Below are 12,113 nucleotides of genomic sequence, written 5' to 3'. Positions count from 1 at the left end.
TGTTGGGAAGTGTGATCATCATCACGCAAAGGTAGCAGAGTTATTGAGCAGTGCAGTATCCCAATGTGCACCAGAGAAATGGTTTTACAGAATATAAATTGGAAAAGTTGGAAGTGTGGACCGAGTTATCCAGGATATTGAAAAGATGTAAAGATTCAAGTAAATATAGCACCGAAACGGATCCCAGAGGAGAATGATAAGAATGTTTCCAGCGATAACTATGAGGGTTGATTGGAGAGGTTGGGACTGTTTTCCCTGGAGAAAAGAAGGTGGAGAGAAGACGTAATGTAGGTTTTCAAAATCCTGAGGGGTGTGGACAGGGTGAATAGTGAGAAACCGTTCCCACAAGAGAGAGAGAGTCAAGAGGGTCGAGGACACAGATTCAGAATAATTGGCAAAAGGAGTAGAAGTGATGTGAGGAATTTATTTTTCACCCAGAGAGTGGGTGGAGTCGGGAGTGAACTTCCTGAGGGGGTGGTGGAGACAGATTCGACCCAGATATTCAAACAGGAATTGGATTGTTATCTGAAAAGATTGAATGTGCAAAGTTACGGGGATAAGGCAGCGGAGCGGGATTAGGTAGAAGCTCTTTCAGAGAGCCAGTGCAGACTCGATGGGCCGAATGGTCTCCTCCTGCACTTAAAGATTCTGTAAAGTGTCTTAAACAACAAATGAGCTTTTAACACCATGATTAGCAGAGCAGCAGCTTATCTCACACTTCATAATGTTAATGTTGTGTTTGTTTTAAACGTGTTTTCATTGGAAGAGCACCCATCGGGTTTTAATAATGCTGTAAACATTTTCTCCTTTTTCTTCAAAAAAATGAAAATAGGTGCTGTTTGATGACATTGGTTCCTCAATGTTCAAACTCTCCAGCCCGCGGCTGAAGTTCCAGCTCATGTCCTCCTTTTTCCAGTTTCTGGGAATTCCTGCAGGGTGCGGCCTCCCTCCCTCCTGCCTGAACATGGCCCTGGATGAGCCCGGCATCTTTGGAAGTGGGTTGAGTGACGGGAGACCCTTATCTTGGTCCGACTCTCCGGCCTGGGGGGTCAGCGCTGTCGGGTTCATGGCTGCAGCACCCAATCAGCGGAGGATAACTGGCCACTGCAAAGAAGGAGAAGCTTTCATCCGGACAGCGTTTCAGCAAGCCATGCCCCTGTTTGCCGGGGAGGAACGCTCCGAGCTTGCACTGAGCTGGCTGCGGTATGAAAAATCAAAGGTAAGAACACTTAACAATCTGGAGATTACACAGAACTTGCAGCACGGAAACAGGCCATTCATCCCAGCCTGTTCATGCTGGCATTTATGCCCCAATCATCATCATCCCCACCTTCCTCTAGCTCTGCCAACATATCCCTCTATTCTCCTTTCCCTCCCGCATAACCTTATCGAGCCCCCTTTTAAATACATCCCCACCAATAAATAAACTTTAAACCATTCACTCCAGTGCTGGTGAGTTCCGCATTCTCACCAGTCCCTGGCTAAAGAAGTTTCTCACAAATTCCCAACTTGACCCCTGAGTGGCCGTCTTATATTGATGCCTCTAGCTGTGCTCTTCCCCACAGATCAGAACAAGCTTTTTTTATTGTATCAAAATCTTTCATCATTTGAAAGGGTGGATTGAAGAAGGCCAGGGACCCCGTTTCCCCCATCGTGTTTGACGTGATGTACCTTTTCTCCTCCTCTGAAGTTGTTGGCTCTGCTTTTCCATTGGCAGCAGACCTCCTCCCAGTTACTTGCCCAAGTGGCCATTGTATATGTGTGAGCACAGACAGAGTGGTTGACTATTCCATCCTGGAAGGCAGCATCTCTAGGTTCTGGCCTTTGATGTCTACGTCCATGCACTTCCAGTAGGTTTCCCTGAATGGGGATGAAAATCCAGCTTGGAGATTTTCCTCTCTTACCCAGCCACCATTCTGCAGTGGGGATGGGAAGGGGATCCCATTCTGCTGTGGGAGGGGGATCCCATTCTACTGTGGGGGGTGGGAGAGAAATCCCATTCTGCAGTGGGGGTGGGAGGCGAGATCCCACTCTGCAGCGGGGGTGGGAGGGAGATCCCACTCTGCAGTGGGGGTGGGAGCAGGGGAGCTGTGTGTCTGGTTGTAGCAACCTGAACCCCTCATGATTTTGAATACGGCTATCAAATCTCTTTTTAACCTTCTCTTCAAGGAAAACATCTCTAACCTCTCCATCTTTCAATGTAGCTGGAATTCCCGATCCCTGGAAATATTCTTGTGAATCTTTTCCGTACTCGCTCCAGTTCCCTTTTATAAAGTGGGCTCCCAGAGATGGACGCAATACTCCTGAGACAGTCAGTAGGGAGTTAGACTATTAGTTCAAAACAGAGAATGTGCAGGGTTATGGGGAAAAAACCGAGAGTAGTGCAAATTGCTCATTTGGAGAGCCGGTACAGACACAATGGGCTGAATGGCCTCCTGTGCTGTGACAGTTTTGAGATTCGTTACTTCAGTACAGTACTGAGGGAGTGCTGCACTGTTAGCGGGGCTGCCCCTCCCCAGGTGGACATGATCGATCCCATGGCATCATTGGAAGAAGTATAGCCATGCCGCAGTGTCCTGAACAGTATCTATACCTCAGTTAACATCACTGTAAAAAAAAACCATGCAATGTGATTATTTATTGCATTCTGGGATCTTGCTGTGGACAGACTGGCTGCCGTGTTTGCCTACTTAATAACACCCTTCAAAATTCCATCATTGCCTGTGAATCACTTTGGGACATCCAGAATTACAAGTCCTTATTTCAGTGTGTGTATGAGGGAAATGGAGATTTCAGGAAGGATTGCTGTCTGAGGGGAATAAGATGTTTAAATTACTGAATATATGATAGTTTTTTTGGTTTTTTTGGATGGTTTTGGTTTATGAAGATAAGATGAACTGCTTGTGTTCCATTCAGGATATCAGCTTCCTTCACAGTTTCAAGGCTATGTACAATAACAGCTTATATTCATTTGATTCCTTTAACTTAATGAAATGTCCCAGAGTGTTTCACAGAAGCATTACTGTGACACTGAGCCACATACGGCCAGACCGGCTTAGATGATCTAAAGCTTGGTCAAAGAGGTAGGTTTTTAGGGAGTATCTTAAAAGAGGTAAGAGAGACAGAGGTGCGGAGAGGGAATGCAGAGCTTGAAGCCCAGGCAGCAGACTGCATGGCCACCAATGCTGGAGTGATTGTTATCGAGGATACACAGGAAGTCAGAATTAGAGGAGTGCAGATGTCATGGAGGGTTTTGGCCCTGGAGGAGATTCCAGAGATGGGGAAGGGTAAGACCATGGAGGGATTCCAAAATAAGATTGAGAATTAAGTCAAGATGCTTCATGGACAGGGTGTGGGCAGTGCGAGCCTGTATTGAGCCTGTAAATGACCAGATTGTGGAAGGCTCCTGATGACTGTACAGTGACCCCTGTTGCAGTGTGTCGCAGGGTGAGAGCTGGTTTAACAACACCAGGTTAAAGTCCAACAGGTTTATTTGGTAGCAAAAGCCACACAAGCTTTCGGAGCTGCAAGCCCCTTCTTCAGGTGAGTGGGAATTCTGTTCACAAACAGAGCATATAAAGACACAAACTCAATTTACATGAATAATGGTTGGAATGCGAATACTTACAACTAATCAAGTCTTTAAGAAACAAAACAACGCGAGTGGAGAGAGCATCAAGACAGGCTAAAAAGATGTGTATTGTCTCCAGACAAGACAGCCAGTGAAACTCTGTGGGGGTTACAAATAGTGTGACATGAACCCAATATCCCGGTTGAGGCCGTCCTCGTGTGTGCGGAACTTGGCTATCAGTTTCTGCTCAGCGACTCTGCGCCGTCGTGTGTCGCGAAGGCCGCCTTGGAGAACGCTTACCCGAATATCAGAGGCCGAATGCCCGTGACCGCTGAAGTGCTCCCCAACAGGAAGAGAACAGTCTTGCCTGGTGATTGTCGAGCGGTGTTCATTCAAGTTCCGCACACACGAGGACGGCCTCAACCGGGATATTGGGTTCATGTCACACTATTTGTAACCCCCACAGAGTTTCACTGGCACAGAGTTTCACTGGCTGTCTTGTCTGGAGACAATACACATCTTTTTAGCCTGTCTTGATGCTCTCTCCACTCGCGTTGTTTTGTTTCTTAAAGACTTGATTAGTTGTAAGTATTCGCATTCCAACCATTATTCATGTAAATTGAGGTTGTGTCTTTATATGCTCTGTTTGTGAACAGAATTCCCACTCACCTGAAGAAGGGGCTTGCAGCTCCGAAAGCTTGTGTGGCTTTTGCTACCAAATAAACCTGTTGGACTTTAACCTGGTGTTGTTAAACCTCTTACTGTGTTTACCCCAGTCCAACGCCGGCATCTCCACATCATGAAATACAGCTGCCATTACCGCACAATGGAACTGTCAACATTCACTCACTGTTTAAGCTGCCCTGAAGCACAGGCATGTGGGAAAATCTGTGTTTCCCCTGCCCATGAGGCGGTGTTTACAAGCGGAGGACTTGTGCGTGGGTTTGGAGGTGGTGGGGAACTGGCGGGGAGACTAACGAAATTTAAAGGAAATGTTACTATGCATGTTTAACTGATTGACAGGTTGTGAAGAACCTGCAGCTCAGGAACAAGAAACGGCTGAAATCTCAGGGGAAGAGGAGCAAGAAACTGGCCAAAAACCTCCTGAAAGAGACAGGAAACAGGAACAATCTGGCCCTCTGGAAGGAGTACGCCCACTTGGAATGGCTACTGGGCAATGTGGAGGACTCGAGAAAGGTCTTTGACATGGCTATCGTTATGGCTGTCGCTCAGGGCTTGAAGAGCTCCACACTGTGTGATCTCTGCTTCCTCTATGCCTCGCTGGAGCTGGAGTCAATGGACATCATTGCCGAGTCAGCAACATGTCGAGCGCTTTACATCCTCACCAGGTTTGCCCAGGGTGACACCTATTCACCGTACACAGGTGAAGTACTCCCTGTTACTGTGCTTAAGGTTCGAAAAACATACGAGCACTCTTTACAGGACTGGTTAACCAATGACTTGACTTCACCAGGTCTGTCGCCTGGTCATCTGGTCAGCCTGGTGGGTTGCTTTGCGCTCTTCCAGTACCTCACAGTGGGCATTCAGGCTGCAGACAGACTCTACAGGCAGGCTTCTGAAAGGCTGGTAGGCCTCTCTCCATTGGACAAAACACAACCCAACAAGAGTGCTTGGGGACATTGTGTGACCTCTGCTTCCGAGAGGCTGACCATGATGCACGTGACACTGCTGAAGTTTCACATGAGGGCCAGTGTGTATCCATTGGGTCCTCTTCGCGAGACGCTCACACATGTTTTGAGGCAGTATCCTGGTAACCATGATCTCTGGAAGCTGTACCTTCAGGTTGAAAGCAAGTCTCACAATGGCAGCCGGGCCAGAAAGTTCTTTGACGGCGTCGCCAGGACTTCAAAAAACATCATCTTGCCATGGCTGTTTGCAATTTCTGCAGAAGAGAGGAGAAAGGAGCGTGTTGATTCTGTACAAAGGTAAGAACAGTCTGCTGACAACACACAGCTCTGCCTGACCAGCACCTTTCCCATCCCCTCCACAGCCTCCGATCTGTCAATCCTACTCATCCGAGTTCCAGTACTGAGTGTGCAGACATCTCCTCTGGGTGAAACCGAATGCGTTGTCTTTTGTCTCCATCTCAAACTCTCTTCCCAAGCCACTGAACTCCCCCTGTCCAGTGTCAGACTGTACCATTCACAACCTTGGTGTTGTTTCTGACCCAGATACAGCACAGAAGGAGGCTATTCGGCCCTTCCTGTCGGCACTAACTATCTGAGTGGTGCAGCCAGTGCCGTTTGCTATTCCTCCACCTTCACGTTCTTCCTGTTCAGATAATAATCCAATTCTTCTTCAATGCCTCAGTTGAACCTTGCCTCTGCCAAGCTCTCAGACAGCACGTTCCAAAACCCAACCGCTCGCTGCACGGTAGCACAGTGGTTAGCACTGCTGCTTCACAGCTCCAGGGTCCTGGGTTCGATTCCCGGCTCGGGTCACTGTCTGTGTGGAGTTTGCACATTCTCCTCGTGTCTGCGTGGGTTTCCTCCGGGTGCTCCGGTTTCCTCCCACAGTCCAAAGATGTGCGGGTTAGGTTGATTGGCCAGGTTAAAAATTGCCCCTTAGAGTCCTGAGATGTGTAGGTTAGAGGGATTAGTGGGTAAAATGTGTGGGGGTAGGGCCTGGGTGGGATTGTGGTCGGTGCAGACTCGATGGGCCAAATGGCCTCCTTCTGCACTGTAGGGTTTCTATGATTTCTCCATCTCCATTGTTTCTTTGGCAAATGATCTTAAATCTGCCTTCTCGGCTTCTCAATCCTTCCACCAGTGGGAACGGCTTTCTCCCTATCTACTCTGTCCAGACCCCTTGTGATTTTGAATCTCTTGTCAAATCTTCTCTCGATCTCTCTCCATGCAGAATAGCTCCAGCCTCTCCAATCCATTCACGTAACTGAATTCCCCATCCCTGGAATCTCGTGAATCTTTCCTGCATTCTCTCCAATGCTTTCACGTTTTCCCCAAAGTGCTGTGCCCAGAACTGGATGCGATACTCCAGTTGAGGCTGAACCAGTGTTTTATCCAAGCTTAGCATAACTTCCCTGCTTTGGTACTCGATTCATAAAGTCTAGGACACCATATAATTTATTAACCACGCTCCCAACCGTTCCTGCCACCTTCAGTGATTTATCTACACAAACACCCGGGTCACTCTGCTCCTGTGCCCCCTTTAGAATTGTACCCTTTGTGTCTCTGTGTGTTCTTCTCACCAGAATCAACCACTTCATGCTCTGCATTGAGTTTCATCTGCCACTTGTCCGCCTATTCCACCAACGTGTGTGTCTTTGTGAAGTTCTGCACTGTCCTCCGTTCCCAATGCTTGGACCTTCCCCTAGGATAGTATTTCTACTGTTGGGTGTGATTGATTGGTATTGGAGGAAAAGTACTGTTTTATTTTGGAATGCTGTCTCCACAGAGCTGACGTCGGCCTTGTGTACAGCACTCTCCCAGAGACAGGCCTCACCAACCGGATCAGAGCACTGTTTGAGCATGCTGTACGCTCGGAGGCTGGTGCACACTGTGTTTTACTCTGGAGGATGTACCTAAGCTTCACGGTAAGGACAAATTGCAGCCATTGATGCGGGGAGTAGGAGGAAACTCCTGTTCTGCCAACTCCACTCTTTATGTTTCCCAAAGTGTCGTGCCCAGAACTGGCAGTACTCCAGCTGAGGCTGAACCAGTGTTTTATACAAGCTTAGCATAACTTCCCTGCTTTGGTACTCAATTCATAAAGTCTAGCAGACCATTTGCTTTATTATTTGATTTGATTTATTATTGTCACATATGTTAACATACAGACAAAGCATACCGTTCATAGAGAAGGAAACGAGAGAGTGCAGGATGTAGTGTTACAGTCATAGCTAGGGTGCAGAGAAAGATCAACTGAATGCAAAGTAAGTCCATTCAAAAGTCTGACAGCAGCAGGGAAGAAGCTGTTTTTGAGTCGGTTGGTACGTGACCTCAGACTTTTGTATCTTTTTCCTGACGGAAGAAGGTGGAAGAGAGAATGTCCGGGGTGCGTGGGGTCCATAATTATGATGATTGCTTTGCCGAGGCAGCGGGAAGTGTAGACAGAGTCAATGGATAGATTAACCGCACTCCTTCCTGTATCTGTGACCCCATCAAACCATAATCCTCAGGGTTAACTGAGTGTGATTAATGGGGAACTCTTAGGGTGAATCTGGCATTTTACGTTTGATAAAATAACATAACAATTGCCTAGTAACCTTTGGTTATAAACCCTGGACTTGGTCAACATAGAAGAAATCCTATCATACCTCTCAGCACTGAAAGGGCTGCCAGTCAGTCCCGTAGCTGCAACGTTTAAAGAAGGGCTAGGAGTCCCCAAATGAGGGGAATATTGGGATGTAGCTGGGGAAGCGGAGAGCGGAAATTAAAACAGTGCTGGAAAAATACAGCTCTGGCGGTGAGAGTAAGAGTTAACATTTCGAGTCCACATGACTCCTCATCAGAACTGGGACTTTTCAGAGGAGGAGTACTGGTTAATCACGTTCACTCGATGATAGTCATTGATAACCATTGACATCCACATCTCTGTTAGAATCTGAGATGGATTTTGTGAATTATTTTTTACGAATGGCCACTGTCATTATTTTGCCTCCTTAGAGTTTGTTGTTGATTCGAGCAGTTACATGGGTAAGATGGGTATAGAGGGATATGGGCCAAATGCGGGCAATTGGGACTAGCTTAGTGGTAAAAACTGGGTGGCATGGACAAGGGCCTGTTTCCATGCTGTAAATCTCTATGACTAAGCTCGGGAACAACACTGTGATGTACCTCAGGCAAATTGTATACCTCGGAGCGGGTGCAGAGCAGGAATGGGATCAGTTGTGTGGGAAGACTGGAGAAACAGGAATTCTCCTTTGAACAGAGCAGGTTGAGGGGAGATTGAGGTTAGAGGTGTTCCAGATTGGGAAGGGTTTTGTTGGAATAGACAGGGAGCAGCTGTCTCCACTGGCAGGAAGCTCAGTAACCAGAGGACCCAGGTCAGGAAGACTGGCAAAAGGCCAGGGGAAGAGAGAATTCTTTAACAATCTGGAATGCACTCCCTGTCCAGGCAGTGGAAGCAGATTCAGGAGTAACTTGCAGACAAGAATTGGGATAAAGACTTGGAAAGGGAATATTGGCAGGGATATGGGGAGAGAACAGAACAAATTGGATAGCTTTTTCGAACTACCGTAACAACACACTATAGTATTGTTCCCATCCTCTAGCATGCTGACTGTGCATATTGGTAACGAGTCCCAGTTCTAATGTACTTTCCTCTCTCAAGACAGGTTGCTCAAGGAAATGCCGAGAGGGTAAAGAGAGTGTTTTACCGAGCACTGCAGGAATGTCCTTGGGCAAAGGTAGGACAGCATTGAGGTTCCTAGCCTTTAACCATTCAACTAACTGGCTATAATCTAGAATCACTTGTTCAGCCTTTTCTATATCCCAGCTAATGTTTTGGATGTGTGTATCAGGCTGAAATGTGTCCTCCAGACTCTGCGTTAGGGTCTGGAGCCCCATTGATCACCCGGAACAGGATGAGACCATTTGGCCTCTTGTATCTGTCCCACCATTTAATTAGATCATCCATACATCACGGCTGGAATTTTACCATCCAGCCTGCCACGGGAATCAGAGCAGGAGAGGGGCGGAGCACGGAAAGGTCCGTGGCCTCAGGCGGATTTTACAGTTTTGGGACGAGCGAGACTGTAAAATCCTGCCACACGTCTCAGTTACTCCAATATTGTTCCTTATCGCTTAACACCAATACCCAGTAAAGATCTTCCACTCTCAGCCTGGGCGATATTTGGGGCAGATTTCCAGTATCCTTTAAATACAAAAATGCTTCCTGATTTCACTCCTAAACCCAGCAGCCAGTTAAATACTTTGCAAGTGTCGTCATTGTTATAATGTAGGAAATGGCAATTTGCACTCGGCAATCTCCAACAAATGGCAATGAGGCAATGGCCATTTTGGTGGTTAGTTTAGGGATAGACATTGGCCTTGTTATCAGGAAGACATGGGGCTTTTCTTCAAACACAACCAGGGAACACCTGAACAGACAGGGCTTTGGATTGAACTAAGCTGGCACCTCTGAGAGTGCGGCACTCCCTCAGCACTGACCCTCTGACAGTGCGGCACTCCCTCAGTACTGACCCTCTGACAGTGCGGCACTCCCTCAGTACAGCTACTACATTGGAAATGACAGCTTCGGTTTTGGAGTGTTTGTTGAAGTTGTGATGTTTGTCTCCGAGGAAAGGGTGTTGCCCACTGAGCTGCAGCTAATGTGATAAACCTGGAACAATACTAAGCACCTTTTCCCTTGCTTCTCAGATTCTGTACTTGGATGCAGTTGGCCACTTACCTGGGCAACTCCAAGAAATATTGGACCTGATGACTGAGAAGGAGATCCGAATCCGTGTTCCTGTTGAGGAGCTGGAAATTCTCATGGAAGATTGAGCTGGGAAGGAAGACGACTGCATTTACATAGTGCCGTCCACAACCGCGGGACACTCCAAAGAGCTGGACAGCCAATCGGCTGCAGTTGGAAATGAGGCAGATAATTAATGCACAGCCAAGTTCCCACCAATAGCAGCGAGATAAATGAACAGAGAATCTATTAGCTGGGGGGTGAATGTTGGCCAGGGCAGCTGTTATGTCGGTGTTTATGGAAGCACTTGGACACACAATATGAAGCTCCCGGCAAGAAGCTTGGGTGGCATGGTGGCACAGTGGTTAGCACTGCTCCCTCACAGCACTAGGGACCCAAGTTCGATTCCCGATTTGGGTCACTGTCTGTGTGGAGTCTGCACGCTTTCCCCGTGTCTGCGTGGGTTTCCTCCGGGTGCTCCGGTTTCCTCCCACATTCCGAAAGACGTGCTGGTTAGGGCGCATTGACCGTGCTAAATTCTCCCTCAGTGTAACCCGACCAGGCGCCGGAGTGTGGTGACTAGGGGATTTTCACAGTGGCTTCATTGCTGTGTTAATGTAAGCCTCCTGTGACACTAATAAATAAACTTTAAAACTTTAAGTAACTCATTGTGACTGAATTGGTGAAACTGAGTGAGAAATGTCAGCAGGATAGTGAGAGAACAGCTTCCTCTTCGAATGTTACCGTGGGATCTTTGATCAGTTTAATGTCCCATCCAATGGATGGATTATTGGATATTCAATAAGAGGATTAAAAAAACAGAATATTTATTTTGTCATAAATGAAGAACATGCACAGTTACTGTTTAATTGTATTTGTATTGTTCACTGAGCTGGAGATAAAACTTGAATTACAATTTACTTGGCGAAGTGTGTAACACGGCTTATTTATCCCTCACCTCTCGGACACACTGGCAGTCTGAAAATGGTGGGGAAAAGAGATCCCGTTGTTATTGGATGATCCTCATAACCATTACAGCACCAAAGGAGGTTATTCAGCCCTTTATTCCTGTACCGGCTCCTTGAGGAGCAATCCAGTCAGTTCCACTCATTGGCTCTTTCCCTATCGTCGTGTAACTGATGCCCCTTCAAGTATTTATCCAATTCCCCCTTTTAAAAGTTAATGTTGAATCTGCTTCCTCCAGCCTTTGCCCAGAGCATTGCCCTTTATGTGTGGAGAGGTGAAGGGTACACTTTGTGAATTCTGTGTTTGGGTCCCCCTCTCAGCAGCTCTTGCATCCTGTTGGTGAATGTGGTTCCTTCACTGCTGCGGTTACAGGAATAACTGTACGAGGGTTGTTGAGTTTCATGGTCTGATTTTTTTTATTTGCCCAAGTGGCACTGACTGGATGTTTTCAGAGTTCCGATTTATTTGCAGTAACATATGAAATGTTGATTTAATATCTGATGGGGCATGGTGCCAGCAGCCTGGGTCTTCATAGAACATAGAACAGTACAGCACAGAACAGGCCCTTCGGCCCACGATGTTGTGCCGAGCTTTATCTGAAAAATATGAACTTCACGTGAACTTAAATCACAGCATCATAGAATCCCTTCAGTGCAGAAAAGGCCATTCAGCCCATCGAGTCTGCACCGACTCTAATAGAGAGTCCTCTTACCCCACCCTCTTCTCGTAGCCCCACACATTCCCTATGGCTAATCCATCCAATCTACACATCTTGGGACACTAAGGATTGGCCATGCTAAATTGCCCCTAACATAAATTCTGTATGTGTGATTGCGTGTGAGATTGTGATTGTGTGTGGTGTGTGATTGCGTGTGTGTGATTACGTGTGCGCGCGTGTGATTACGTGTGCGTACGTGTGAGATTGCATGTGTGTGATTGTGCGCGTGTGTGATTGCGTGCGCACATGTGTGATTGCGTGTGATTACATGTGCGCGTGCGTGTGAGATTGCGTGTGTGCACGTGCGTGTGTGATTGCGTGTGTGTGATTGTGCGTGTGTGTGTGTGATTGTGTGTGCGCACGCATGATTGCGTGCGCGTGTGAGATTGTGTATGATTGCGTGTGTGCACGTGTGTGTGTGTGATTGCGTGTGTGTGATTAGGTCCCAGGATGAGAACA

General features: G+C 47.2%; 1 protein-coding gene across 1 annotated transcript in view; it reads left to right on the top strand.

Annotated features, from left to right (window-relative positions):
• The window catches only part of nrde2 (NRDE-2, necessary for RNA interference, domain containing), a 78,412-nt gene extending 66,914 nt beyond the window's left edge, over positions 1-11,498 (top strand). Inside the window, exons 10-14 of the mRNA XM_078234468.1 lie at positions 833-1,219; positions 4,595-5,517; positions 7,007-7,145; positions 8,889-8,960; positions 9,934-11,498. Of these exons, the coding sequence (XP_078090594.1) occupies positions 833-1,219; positions 4,595-5,517; positions 7,007-7,145; positions 8,889-8,960; positions 9,934-10,059 (1,647 nt within the window). The 3' untranslated portion in view covers positions 10,060-11,498. The remainder of the gene's footprint in view (positions 1-832; positions 1,220-4,594; positions 5,518-7,006; positions 7,146-8,888; positions 8,961-9,933) is intronic.
• The last annotated feature ends 615 nt before the right edge of the window (positions 11,499-12,113 follow it).

This window comes from Mustelus asterias, chromosome 18 (assembly GCF_964213995.1).
Source record: "Mustelus asterias chromosome 18, sMusAst1.hap1.1, whole genome shotgun sequence".
NCBI classification, from domain to species: domain Eukaryota; kingdom Metazoa; phylum Chordata; class Chondrichthyes; order Carcharhiniformes; family Triakidae; genus Mustelus; species Mustelus asterias.
Note: the sequence above shows the minus strand (reverse complement) of the source record. Positions and strands in the feature narration are given on the sequence as shown.